This window comes from Galeopterus variegatus, unplaced genomic scaffold, assembly GCF_000696425.1.
Source record: "Galeopterus variegatus unplaced genomic scaffold, G_variegatus-3.0.2 Scaffold2044, whole genome shotgun sequence".
NCBI classification, from domain to species: domain Eukaryota; kingdom Metazoa; phylum Chordata; class Mammalia; order Dermoptera; family Cynocephalidae; genus Galeopterus; species Galeopterus variegatus.
The window spans coordinates 185,315-198,366 of NW_007728155.1; the positions used below are offsets into that span (position 1 = coordinate 185,315).

Below are 13,052 nucleotides of genomic sequence, written 5' to 3' on the forward strand. Positions count from 1 at the left end.
GGGGGAGTCGAACGGGACGGGGCGGGGCGGGGCCGGGCGGGGCCGCAAAGGGCTTGGGGAAGGAAAGTGGAAGGGGGAGGCGGTGGCGACGTCCAGCCTGAGAACCTCAAGAGAGGGAGGTGACGGGACGCTGCGAGGTGGGGGAGGGGAGCAGTCGAGGGGGGTGTGCAGGGGAGATGGCAACTGTGGGAGAGGACAGGGGTTGAGGCGGAGGAGTGGGAGCATGAGGAGGGGCGTAAACAAGGGCCGGGACTGGGCCAGCCTAGGGGTATTTGGGAGGCCGAGGTGCGGAGTCGGGCTGGGATCCGGCCGGATTGAAGGGGGTGGGAGCAGGAGAGAGAGGCTGAGGGTGTGAGGGGGAAGGGGCTTGTGGCATGTCGTTGGAGGCAGGACTGGACTCTTGTGAGGGGTGTTGTGAGGAGGTGGGAAAAGGTGAGAATTGGACTTAAGACGTTTGCCGGGGGGAAAGGTTTTCAAAGTGTTAAGTTGGAGGTGGGAGGGGGAAGGGCCTAGGGTAGAATTTGGGTGGAAAAGGAGAGAACGAAGGTTTGGGGAATGGAAAGACTGTCGGTGTGACGAGCTAATGAAGAAAGTGAGAGACTGGGAGGAAAGTTTGGGAGGAAGAGGAATGGGATGGGAGATAGGACAGTGGAGCTGCACGGGTGATAGGGTTTCCCTTTCCCCTGTGGAAAGGAAGAGAGAGCAGAGTTAAGCAGCATCAGTTGCAGCTAATTCTAATTGCCAGGCCCTTAGCTTTTAATAGGGTGGGAAGGGCAGAAGGGAATGGTCATGTGGGTTTGGAGAATTGGGGTTGGATGACGATTCAACTGGATTTGCTTTCCAAAAGGCTCCCTAGCTAACTCTGCTTTCTTGTTTTTCCTGGTTACGAAAAGAAGGGAAAATGGGGAAGCTGGTGTCACCCGAGTGTGGAGGAGTAAAGGACTATTCTAGCTTTTACCAATTAGCAGTACAAGAATGTGGGTACAGACATGACTATATTGCTAAGGTGGAGGATCTGGAAGTCTGAGGAGGGAAACAGAAAAGACAGAATGCATCTAGGCAGTGAGGCTAATGAAATGAGTTTCCAGACCCTTTTTTTGCCAGGAGGGACAGGGTCAATATGCATAAATAGAAAAAACGTTCCCTGGTGAAATGTGGATGTATGCCTCAGTAGATATTTTGTTCTCGTGTGCTAGTTAAGGGAAAGGATGAAGTTAGAATTTGGAAGATAGTTCTGGTCTGTAATCACTTTCCTCCCAGTTTTCTTTAAAGATGAAAGTCAATATTGTAACAAAATAGGTAGAATAAGGAATTGAAGAGGAAAGTGACGTGTCAGAGAGTAATCGGTTTTCCCAGAAGTTTTTGAATTTAAGACCTTTCTTGTCATCAGAAATTGAGATCAGAAGTTCTTGAAGTTGGTATCGAATTGTGAATTGACAAGTAGAGAGAGAAGACTTTTGGGGGGTGAGTTGTCTCCTTTATGTTGGAGTGGATTATTTCAATTGAAATGGCTTTAGGTTTGTCTGTAGTTTTGCAGCTGAGATTGACTAATTCTATGAGCCTTTGAGGTTTCGAAGTAAAGCCTAAATATTGACTCTTCCCCCCCCACCCCCATTTGTTTTTGTTTTGCTGCTGGCTTTGAAATTTGTGCTAGGAGGAGACCTGGGAAATTAAGTCTCTTGCACAGGTAAGTCTGGAACTTTTTATTGTTTTCAGACAATGGAAAGGAATGGAAATGGCATGAGAAATGTACTGTGGTTGAGCCCAGTAATGGGATAGATGCCAGGGAAAATGAGTTTTCATTACCCCACTGAATGCATAAGATCTGTTGCAATCGCTATCTCTTTAGGTAACTGTAGATAGATGGGAAAAGAAAGGGGAAATTGGGTGTCTTTGGACAAGCCCCCAGTTTTGGTTTGTTATTATCTAGTCTTGGTCAGTTCTGAAACATTTTTACATATGGAATGCTGTACTCTAGTACATTGTCTACTAAATGTTGCCCTTGGAGGGTTGCTGAGACACCTTACTTCTGTGGGAAGGCTTTTCCTCTAGCTTACTCTTCCTTCCAGCTGTTCAGGATTCTTGGAATCTTCTTTTGAAAACATACTATGTAATTCTGACTGACAGATATTTGGTTACATTTTCCTAGTCCCATCAGCAAGAAAGCTCATTATGTACTCAGCCATCTTTAAGATTTTCCATGTAGTTTTCATTTTAGGCTTCAAAACATCACTCTTTTTTATTTCTTCTTCCTGACTTTCCTCTAAGGGCTTCTGAGAGAGTCAAATATCTGTAGTTCTTCCACATGGCCTTCCTCTAAAGGCTTCTGAGTCAAGTACTTCAAAAAGTACAGATATCATCCCTGGTTGGGACGAGACTAGACTTTGCTTGGAAGTGGAAAGCCAGTAGAGAATGACCAATCAGAAGGAAATCCTGTAGATACATAGACATGTCAGTTGATCCTTGGCTGACTTGGACCTCTCTGAAGAAAACAAACAAAAAAAAAACAACTAGAACCCCAGAAAATACAGCAATTCATCAGAATCAGGAATTATTCTTGGGAAACTGTAAGAGAGACTCATATATTAGTATCTCAAATGAAGCCAGACCAGCCAGTGGGATCAGGACTCTATTTACTGGAATGTTTGTCTCTTGGTACCTTGTGGCAATGTTTCAAATACCAAGACTCAAGTTCTTTCTAATCTTCTGTTTAAAGAGGTACACGCTCCTCACCACTCTGATAACCTTTCATCTAGGCTCTCTATATTTTAAGCTGAGCTCCCTTACTTCACTGCCACAGAAAACTGAGTACATTTTGGTTTAAGAGGAAGTTGGTCACGTTCTTTTAATGCTGAAGTTAGATAGATTCCTGGACCCCCATCTGGGTTGCTGAGTGAGTGAACTTACCATCCTAGATGATAATTAAGTGGGGAGGGCCACCTATTGCCTGCCTGCCTGTTATCCTCCTGACATTTCTCCCAAGGACATGGCTTTGGGAAACTTATACTACTTCTGCATTTTGCTTCACATTGAATAAGCAGCATATGTCTGATCAACGACATAACAAGGAAGGGTCTGATACTGGTCTAGTTTCAGGACTTTAAAGATGATCCTGAGACTTAAGAGCAGGATCCTTTCTGTTTATCTTGCAGAGAATGGCATTTCTCTTATCCCCATAGAACTCCAGACTGAACTAGGTCAAAGTAGACCTCCTGGGATGGGGCAGAAGAGAGTGTAGCCCTACCACCTGCTGTTCACCTGAATTGCAACAGCAGGTGATAGAGGAGCCAGTGTTGGAGTGGGATGAAACTCGTATTGTTACTTGGACTTATGAGTTAAATGAGCCTATGTCTGACGTGTCTTTCTTTTCTTTTGAAATATTATTTGATGGGTTTGAGTTGGAGCAACTAAATGGCTTCCTTCTCCAGATCTAGTGTGGAAAGCTACATGCATTCTTTTGACCTTTCATCATGCTCCACCTAGAATAGGGTTTCTCATACTCAACATTATTGACATTTTGGGCTAGATAATTCTTTGTAGTGAGGGACTGTCTTGTGTATTATAGGATGTTTATCGGCATTCCTGGCCTCTACTCATTACATGCTGGTAACACCCCTCCTTCTCCCTAGACACGACAATCAGAAATGTCTCTAGACATTGCCAGATGTCCTCTGGGGGTCAAATTTGCCCCTGGTTGGGGACCACTGACCTAGAAGCTCTGATAATTCCTAGTACCTTGGATAATCCAGCCTGGGGTTTAGGATTCAAAGATGGCTGGGGTTTTTTTGTTTTTTATTTTTTTCCTCTCAAATGTAGGGAGTTAACTAACCCTCAGGGGATTGCAGTCTATTGTAGAATTGCATTCACTGATGCATAATTAAGACCATAGTATTTTCCCATACTTTGCCTCATTTTCCAGTGGCAAGGTAATGTGGGGACAATATTCATTTCCTGGGGTTCAAGCTATTTTGAATTAGGAAATTCTGGAGTAACCTGGTTTTCTAATTGGTTGAATGTGAAACCTGCCCATCTGTTTTCTCTGTGATCCTCATAATCAACAGCTGGCCAAAAGGAACAGGTGGGATAGGGAACAAGGAGAAGTTGAAGGGGCACTAAGGAGGCTCAGTTTTCTCATGTTGCCTTTTATGAGCAAGAAGTTATTTTTCTTCAGCACCTCCATTTGTACCCAGTGACAATAGTGGGTGAAAGAAGAGAGGAAGAGACAAGAAAAAACAGCCTACAGTCGAATAGTATTTTCCCAGCTGTTTCCCATGCTTTGGATGGGGCATCCGGGTTCTCAAAACTATATTTGGGTTATATTTTCTTTCCACATATCAGAACTAATGGTTTGGGTTTAAGTGATTTCAAGGGGTACCTCCCCATTTCTTAAGGGTATGAGTCTCTCTTGTGTTTCCATCTTAATTTTACTGAGGAAGAGAGGACCAGGTCCTACTTGCTCTTCAGCTTTCTGAGTCCCCATCAGCTTCTGAAGTAGCTTATAATTTTGTTCTCTTTCCTAGCCTAGCCTTAGTTTCTTAGTGTATGAAATGGACAGAGCAACCTATCTTATTGTTGAGTAGCGTAGTGTGGTGTGGTGTGGGTAGTTCTGCAGTGTAGAGGAGACTATGGCAAGCAGAATATATAGATGGTAACCAAGTTACATGTGTTTATTTTTAATGGGGTCCTCTCAAGACTTTTAATGGGGTCCTTAGACTTTCATGTGTGGTGATCTCTTACAGATAAAGTTCAGTTCAACATCAGGTTGCTTCTACTACTGTGTGCCAGGCTCTGTCCATTACTAGGCACTAGAGATATAAAGATGAATATGATTTAGTCCCTCTCCATGAATCACGTAGGATCTAATGGGATAATAAGTACACAAATAATTTTAGTACGCCATGATAAATGGTATAAAGGAAACATGCAGTGTTCCAAAAGAGCACAGAAGAGGACTACTTATCCCAGCATGGGGGTATGAAGAATGCATTTTAAAGATGGCATCTGAGCTGACTCTTAAAGGATGAGTAGGAGTTAGCCATCTGAAAAAGAGGGTGTGGAATAGAGAAAGAAGAGGGGTATTTAGGCAAAGGAAATAGCCCGAAGAAAGGTATAGAGAAATGAACTGCATGATGTATTTGAACTATAAACAAACTGATAATGTTAGAGAATAAAAAGTTGGATGTGGTGGGAGATGAGCTTGGAAAGGTAGGCCTGATCTCGGAAAGCTTGGTGTGCTGTATAAGGAATTTGTAGTGTTATAGGTAAGGAGGGGGCTGTAGACTGACCAGTCCTAAGCAGGAAAGTTATGTGTTGTAACTTAGCATTTTAGACAGCTAACTCAACTAGACGTGGGGAATGAATGTAGGTGGGTGAAGATTGGTGGTAGGAGGAACCCTTAAACACACAGTTGCTTGCAGTAGTCCATGTGAGAGATTATTGGGATCTGAGCCAGAGCAGTGGTGGTGGCCGTGGAGGTGGAAAGGTGGGGCAGATTTAAGAAATATTTAGAAGTAGCATCAACAGGAATTTAGAATCGATTGGGTGATTGGAGGTGTGGTCAGAGGGTGGGACAGTATTGGGTGGTCCTGTCCGGTGGGGCAGTAAGCATGTGTTACTAGAGCGGAGGTGGAAGTTGTTGGATTTGAGGATTGGTTAATGACTGGGTCACTGATGTTACCCAGGATGATGGAGGAACTTTGTGAATCCGTGCCAAATTTTATAATGAATAAAATTCAAATATAGTTCAAAATAATGAACAAAACTGTGAATGATCATTGACAGGGGACTGATAAGTGACATCATGAGAAAAGGTTAAAAGTTGGTATATCCAAGTGGTGTAAAGATCAAGGAAATACAAGTAGGAGAATTCAATAGGAGAATTACAAGAATACTCAATGTACGAACTTAATAAATTTTTGTTGATTTAAATGTGCAAGTTTTGGTGATTATTATTGATTAACCTTCTGAGCAGTTATGCTTCTGGACTTGGATTGTGGGGAAAATGAGGATAGTTTTGAAGAGGGATGAGTCTGGGCTGCAGAAGTCAAGGATGCTTATATTTTGAAATCTCTTCCACAGCCATTTATATACAAGTTTACAAAGTGATTTCGTATGTATTTTCTCATTGAATTCTTTCTTTTTTTCCTTTTGGTGGTTGGCCAGTACAGGGATCTGAACCCTTGACCTCGGTGTTATCAACACCACGCTCTAAGCATCTGAGCTAACTGGCCAGCCCTTCTCATTGGATTATTCTTTTTGGGCGGCGGCTGGCCGCTCTTTGGATTCTGAACAACTCTGAGGAGTAGAATCTTTCATCCCTGCTTTATAGATGAGCACATTGAGACTTTGAAGTTAAATGACTTACTTAAGGTCATGAAGCTACACAGCTCGTTAGTGATATAGTTAAAATTTAAACTAGTTCTAATTCTAAAGATTTTCAGTTTCCCTAAATTCCATATTAGGTACATATTAGAGTTAAGAGTGAATTCTCTACTTCTTTTCAATTTTGCCTGTATTTAAGAGGTGAACTGGTTAGAGGAGGGAACACAGTTTTCAGAGCACCAAAAGTAGAATTTTGGAAGAAAGAGGAACAATCAGGGTAATATCTAGTAGCAACTTTTGCTGAATATGTAGCATTATAATTGCATACAACATTGTCACTTACAGGTAGTGACTATATTTCTCTGGCAGGCTCTGGACTTGGACTTAGGAAAGCATCTGTTGGGTATGGAGAGCTATAGGGTTTATTTTTAAAATTTAATAAACATGTATTAAACACTATACTGTGCCAGGCATTGTGTTAGGCATTGGAAATATAAGGATGAATAAGACTAGTTCCTGCCATTGAATGACTCACAGGTTCTTTCCCTGTCCTTACAGTACAGTGGATATTGCAGCTGCTGAGCAAGGATTCTGGAAATTATTGCATACCTGAGCCCCCAGCATGGCGGGCCTAAAGCGGCGGGCAAGCCAGGTGTGGCCAGAAGAGCATGGTGAGCAGGAGCATGGGCTGTATAGCCTGCACCGCATGTTTGACATCGTGGGCACCCACCTGACGCACAGAGATGTGCGTGTGCTTTCCTTCCTCTTTGTTGATGTCATTGATGACCACGAGCGTGGACTCATCCGAAATGGACGTGACTTCTTATTGGCGCTGGAGCGCCAGGGCCGCTGTGATGAGAGCAACTTTCGCCAAGTGCTGCAGCTGCTGCGCATCATCACTCGCCATGACCTGCTGCCCTATGTCACCCTCAAGAGGAGACGGGCTGGTGAGGGTGTACTGGGAGCTGGGGACACTGGAATCAGGGAAGAGTATGGGAGGCCGGGAGTGAACAGCGTCAGAATCCAGGGGGAGGAGGCATTGACCTGGAGAGTACTAGGAGAATAAGTTGAGACCCATTGGAGGTTTGGACTGGAAAAAGGGAGCAGTGAATCTTTTCCTGAATGACTCCTTCTCCCCCTACAGTGTGCCCTGATCTCGTAGACAAGTATCTGGAGGAGACATCTATTCGCTATGTGACCCCCCGAGCCCTCAGTGATCCAGAACCGAGGCCTCCCCAACCCCCTAAAACAGGTGAGATGATATTAATTCCTCCAAATTTCTATAAATCAAGTAAAAGGATACTGATCCCATCCTATTCCTGGCATTGCCAGCTTAAACTTAAGGATGTTGTCTTCCCACACCTAGTCCCATAAAAAAGTCAGGTGGTATTAATGCTTCACTTAAGTCCTGTATTTGCTTTCACATTGTATCTTCCTTTCAGGTCACATTTTTGATACTGCTTTTAGTGCTAAGTCTAAATGATCAGAGTTCTAAGAGAAGTGTTTCTACTTTTGCCCTACTATGTTTTCTTCTGTTTCTACCTCCTGATTAGTGCCTCCCCACTATCCTGTGGTGTGCTGCCCCACTTCGGGTCCTCAGATGTGTAGCAAGCGGCCAGCCCGAGGGAGAGCCACGCTTGGGAGCCAGAGAAAACGCCGGAAGTCAGTGACACCAGATCCCAAGGAAAAGCAGACATGTGGTGAGAAAGTTCAAGGGTTCCAGAGGTGGAGTAGACTTGAGGGAAAGTATAAAGAACTGCTGGGACACTGGGGCAGTTTATGCTATTCAGAAAGGCTCACTTTGATTGCTGTTGCAAAGTGAGGCTGAATGGTTTAGTCCCTGGTGGGAGAACTCCTCTTTATCTTTATGGCAGGGTACTTTTCAACTCATTTTAGTTAATACTAGATCAAAGGCATGCCATTATGACTTCCTTTTTGTAGGATACAGAGTATTAAAATTAACTTCTGTGCCTGTTAATTAGGAAAATATCTCCTATAAGCAAGATGCTACTTATGAGTGATGGGAATAATGCTGACTGGGGCATGTCCCTCCTGCATTGAGGCAAGGATTTCAGAGATACATAGAAAAGTACTAGTCCTGGGGAAGTAGAGAAGTTGTCAGGTGATGTTCCCTACTTTGCTATTCTGCTGGTTTTTTTTGGCTGGTACAGGGATTGAACCTTGGTGTTATCAGCACCATGCTCTAACCAACTGAGATAATCAGTCAGCCTCTGCTGTTCTTTTCAGCTTTTCAAACTTGGGTTGTAAAGTCATCCTTCACTGTAACCTCTTCTCCATTTCTTTTCTTTCCCACAGACATCAGATTGCGGGTTCGGGCTGAATACTGCCAGCATGAGACTGCTCTGCAGGGCAACGTCTTCTCTAACAAGCAGGACCCACTTGAGCGCCAGTTTGAGCGCTTTAACCAGGCCAACACCATCCTCAAGTCCCGGGACCTGGGCTCCATCATCTGTGACATCAAGTTTTCTGAGCTCACCTACCTCGACGCATTCTGGCGCGACTACATCAATGGCTCATTACTAGAGGCACTTAAAGGTGTTTTCATCACAGACTCCCTCAAGCAAGCTGTGGGCCACGAGGCCATCAAGCTGCTGGTGAACGTGGATGAGGAGGACTATGAGCTGGGCCGACAGAAACTCCTGAGGAACTTGATGCTTCAAGCATTGCCCTGACCTTTTCCCCCTTCTCTGGGGACTGTTCCCACCACCCACCTCTGGAGCTTACATACTGTTCTGGGGTTTGTTCTCTACCTTTCCAACCAATCACACCCCTGCCTTTTTTTTTTTTTTTTAAAAGGAAAAGACAAAGGAAAGTGGAAGTGGTGTTCCCCCACCCCACCCCCCGCCCCGCACCCATGTGCTTGGGCTTCCCTTTGTTTCCCTTTTCCACTTACCCCCTAATGTGTGTCTCTACAGCCACCTTACCACTGAGCCGAAAGACAAATGTGTAGGGAGACGCAGAGTCTATAGAACATAGTCTTTCTAAGAGATTGAAGTGAACACTGCTTTTGGGTGCATTGAGGGGGTTATTAATACTTTTGGCTTTATGAGGGCTCTTAAATTTGTCTGAAAAACCAAAGGGCTGTGAGTAAGGGAGCTATGTGGAAGGTGGGACTCCGAAGTGTATTTTGGAAATTAATCACTACCCTCTTCCAAATTACAGAGTTTTTAAAAAACAAGCTGTGGCCCTTTCCACTCTCTCCTGGCCTCTGGTGCTGCTCCTCTCTGCCTTCTTTTCTCCATTCCATGGCTTGAAACCTCTGCCTGGTGTGGCTCCTTCCTTCCCCTCCTTTGTCAAATCCTCTTCAAGGGAGTAATAAGAGGACTGGGTCAGCCTAGTCAACTCTCCCAACTGTGATGTGTATGTGTACACACATACACAATGTGGAGGGAGAATAGGTTGTTGACTAAAATGCACTCCCCCTGAAAAGGGGAAGGGGGAGTGTGATACTTTCCTTCCATGTTCAAGTGAAAATAAATAATGTACCCTGCAGCCCTTCCCCTTTGTTTTCTTCTGACTTGGGCAAAGGGCATCATAGGTGAAAATGAAGTAATTCAGTATCAACTCCTTTTTCCTTCTGCTGCTCTACCCCTATTCCCACTCCCACACTTGGGAGAATGGGGCTGGGACATGCACTGAGTGTTGCACTTTTATTTAGGTAGGGAGGTATGTTAAATGAGTCAGGAGGCCTAGAACTGGAGCCTAGTCAGCTGTACAATATCACCTTCCCTTCCAGCTCTCAAAGGAGATGTCCAGACACAGACTTTGTGGTTATTATATTTTTTCCATGCCAGTGCTGCTCAGCCCTCAGCATAACTTCAGTTTTCATGAAATAAACAGTGACTATATAAAATTCCACCTTTCTGAAACTGAAATCTGAGCTCAGGTGAAAGTTTTTTCTTTGCCAAGAAGCTAAGCCTGTGTTCCATCAAGAGAGTCAAGGTTCTCCAAGTGAGGGGAGCTGCGCTTGGGTCCTGCCTACAAGTCACAGCAGCACCAGCTCACTATGGGGGTCTCAACTCACAGAAGGCAAAAGTCTTAAGATAGTGGGTGACCCAGATTACCATAGAGGTCAGGCCTACGGTGCTGGAACACAGGCAGATGTTGGCGCAACTGTCGAAGGTAGTTGAGATCGATTCGAGCAAGGCAGAGGCCTGGCCCCTCCGAGCAGCGGGCCACCACTGTTCCCCAGGGGTCCACCACCATGCTGTGGCCATAACTTGCTCTCTTCTCATGATGGCGTCCACACTGTGCTGCTGCCACTACGTAGCACTGGGTTTCAATGGCACGGGCCCGCAGCAATACCTGGGGATGACATGTGTGTTCACTTATATACATGTTAGCAGCTAGTGGGAAATGAAAGATGGACATTACAGGCCAGTCTACCCATTGTGACCATTATGATAATTGCCTAGTAATGATGTACTATGTTAACTACTCTGTAATGGGAGACAACTGGGGGATGAACTTCCCCACTAGATGGGAAAGGGAAGAAAATCTTTCAACTGGTAGGGCCAAGTGAGAAGAATGAGGTTAAGAGAAGGCCCTTATGTTTTGAACAGGTATCCTCTTACCTCCCAGTGGGCCGGGCCTGTAACAGATCCAAAAGCTGAAGGGTAGGTAAGTATTTCTGCTCCAGCTTGAGCTAATGCCAGAGAGAGTTCAGGGAACCGTATGTCATAGCAGATAGCTAGACCAATCTGGAATGAAAAACAACCTACTTAGCCTCCTTGTCCTGTTTGTCATGGCACCTGGTCATACCCCCATTTCCCAATTCCTTAGGGCTTTATAACCTCTACTGCTTTGAAGGAATACTTCAGAGTATTCCTATTCCTCTCCCTCTTGTTCCTCTCCCACCCTCATCCTCTCACAACTCTCACCTTGCCTGCTGGTGTGCTGACAGGTGACTCAAGACCGGGCCCCGGGATGGTAGAGTTGCTTTCATGCATAGGCCCCTGCCCTGGAATCTCTACATCACACAGATGTGTCTTCCTGTAAGTGGCCACTATTGATCCTAGATTGAGAGGGAGAAGGAATACCCAGTGCTGGTGCTCTAGAAGTCCAGCTTAGCTCCTTTTCTCCCAAGGAAGAAAGAGTTTAAAAGCTAGGAACAAAAGTACAAACGCCCCTAAACCTTGGGCCAAGGAAATGAGTTGAGAAAACAGAATTCTGGAAAATCTAAGTTTAGGTAGAAAAGCCTGGAAAGAGGCAGGCTAAAGGGTTGTGAAGTCTCACCCTTGCTGTTCAGAAGCACATGACAATTGTAGATTTTCTGAGTCTGCTCCCAGTCTTGGCCACGCTCATGGAAACCACCCAAGGACAGCCAGAGTCCACATTCCCTGGGGGGAAGGGACACTGACAACTCTCTCAAGGCTCTGTTCTCATATCTAGCAATCCAGAGACACTGCACAACAAAGATTCTACCTCTCCCTCCCCCTTTCCCTGATACCTGGCAAGCTGGGTATATTCTCCCAAAAGGTTCCCACCCAGTGGCTCAGACAGGCGTAGCGTCTCTGCAGGGTCCCGAGCAATGAAGTCAAATGCCTCAGGGAGGAAAGCCAAGCAAGCACCCAGTCTGGCAGCCTCTCGAACCAGCTCAGCACATGTTTTAAAGTTCTGTTGCTTGTCTGGTGTCGATGTTACCTGGCACACAGCCACCAGGGGCTGTTCCCAGGAGGAAATGGAGATAGCCATGGCTCTGGGCCTGTGAATGGCACAGGCAGGATTCTCAGATTTCCTAGCATGGGGAAACCCAAGTTTAAAGATAAGGGGCTCAAATGGGGAGGCAGGAAGGCTGGCCTTCCTTTTGATTCTGCTCTTAATGGGCACACTGACCCAGGGCTAGTGGGGCTCACCAATCAAATGTTCTGTGGATGGTTAACACCCCTGTCTCCCACCATCCATTTAACAAACATTTATTGAACATCTACTATGTGCCAGGCACTGAGGACATAACAAAACACGTTACCTGGGCTGAACACAATGAACTGAGAGTTGAGGTATCCGGAGTCCAGGACACAGAAGAAGGGGCAGGAGCTGCTGAGAAGGCCTGATGATGAAGCCCAGCCTGAGGAAGGTGAGAAATCAGGGCACCAGCCCCTCCCTCAAGCAATAAATTTATAGGCTTCTCTGACTCCTCCCTTCATTCTGTAACGTTGAATGGGACCTGAAAGTAACCCCCCCCCCCAAGTCTTCAAAAACACTTTTTACGTAATTACGGGCTACGGGAAAAGTTCATCAAGTGGAAAGATGGAGGTAGGAGCTCTGCTTGGCGCCTGAATACCTCATCTTCCAGTGACCTCACATTAAGCTGAAGCTCTTCTCTGCTAAACGTTTCCGCAGCTCAAAAGTCATCTACGGGAAACTTCCTTGATTTTCCCAAGCCTTTCTCCTTGACTGTGCACTTGGCACAGCTTTCTTGACTCTGAGCATATTTCCTCCCTTACACCAGAATCTTTGAGGGGAAGTTCACCCTCCCTCGTTCCCCACCACCCGGGGGTGGGCAGGGGTAAAGAAACCCAGATCCCAATCCGCACCCCCATCCTCCAGTTAACCCATCCTTCCCCGCCTCTCCCAGGGGCAGCATCTCTTGCACAAGTTAAAGTACCGCAGGTGGAATTCACCGCGGCCGGCCGAATAGGGAGTAGGTCCTACATGAAGCTACAGCCAGAACCATTCACAGGAAGAGACCCGAAGAGCCGCCTGGAGCC

The 13,052-nt window shown here is 45.6% G+C and overlaps 2 protein-coding genes across 11 annotated transcripts; one reads left to right on the top strand and one right to left on the bottom strand.

Moving 5' to 3' along the window:
- The first annotated feature begins 208 nt into the window (after nucleotides 1-208).
- DEDD (death effector domain containing) lies at nucleotides 209-9,834 on the top strand. 3 transcript variants are annotated; one of them, XM_008580211.1, is made up of 6 exons: nucleotides 209-1,464; nucleotides 1,655-1,687; nucleotides 6,880-7,268; nucleotides 7,466-7,573; nucleotides 7,875-8,021; nucleotides 8,638-9,834. In XM_008580211.1, exons 3-6 carry the CDS (start codon nucleotides 6,944-6,946, stop codon nucleotides 9,012-9,014), a joined length of 957 nt encoding a protein of 318 aa, XP_008578433.1. In that variant the 5' UTR covers nucleotides 209-1,464; nucleotides 1,655-1,687; nucleotides 6,880-6,943; the 3' UTR covers nucleotides 9,015-9,834. The 3 variants fall into 3 exon arrangements, with proteins under 3 accessions (XP_008578433.1, XP_008578434.1, XP_008578432.1); XM_008580212.1 differs by having other exon boundaries at nucleotides 209-432; XM_008580210.1 differs by having other exon boundaries at nucleotides 209-1,687.
- A 269-nt stretch (nucleotides 9,835-10,103) lies between these two features.
- Nucleotides 10,104-13,050, bottom strand: NIT1 (nitrilase 1). 8 transcript variants are annotated; one of them, XM_008580214.1, is made up of 7 exons: nucleotides 12,950-13,050; nucleotides 12,311-12,409; nucleotides 11,792-12,046; nucleotides 11,578-11,681; nucleotides 11,223-11,356; nucleotides 10,917-11,042; nucleotides 10,104-10,647 (listed from the first exon to the last, which is right to left on the bottom strand). In XM_008580214.1, the coding sequence occupies exons 3-7, from the start codon at nucleotides 12,034-12,036 to the stop codon at nucleotides 10,381-10,383; spliced, it is 876 nt and encodes a 291-aa protein (XP_008578436.1). In that variant the 5' UTR covers nucleotides 12,037-12,046; nucleotides 12,311-12,409; nucleotides 12,950-13,050; the 3' UTR covers nucleotides 10,104-10,380. The 8 variants fall into 8 exon arrangements, with proteins under 8 accessions (XP_008578436.1, XP_008578441.1, XP_008578440.1 ...); XM_008580219.1 differs by having other exon boundaries at nucleotides 12,311-12,378; nucleotides 12,997-13,046; XM_008580218.1 differs by having other exon boundaries at nucleotides 12,311-12,378; nucleotides 12,966-13,046.
- Between the last annotated feature and the right edge of the window lie 2 nt (nucleotides 13,051-13,052).

Coding starts and splice junctions, on each gene's coding strand:
- NIT1 (XM_008580214.1), bottom strand. CDS start 12,036: ATGGCTATCTCCATTTCCTCCTGGGAACAGCCCCTGGTGGCTGTGTGC. Junction 11,357..11,577: donor TGTGCTTCTGAACAGCAAGG/GTGAGACTTCAC, acceptor CTCTCAATCTAG/GATCAATAGTGGCCACTTAC. Junction 11,043..11,222: donor TCAGCACACCAGCAGGCAAG/GTGAGAGTTGTG, acceptor TTTTCATTCCAG/ATTGGTCTAGCTATCTGCTA.
- DEDD (XM_008580210.1), top strand. CDS start 6,944: ATGGCGGGCCTAAAGCGGCGGGCAAGCCAGGTGTGGCCAGAAGAGCAT. Junction 7,574..7,874: donor TCCCCAACCCCCTAAAACAG/GTGAGATGATAT, acceptor CCTCCTGATTAG/TGCCTCCCCACTATCCTGTG. Junction 8,022..8,637: donor CAAGGAAAAGCAGACATGTG/GTGAGAAAGTTC, acceptor TCTTTCCCACAG/ACATCAGATTGCGGGTTCGG.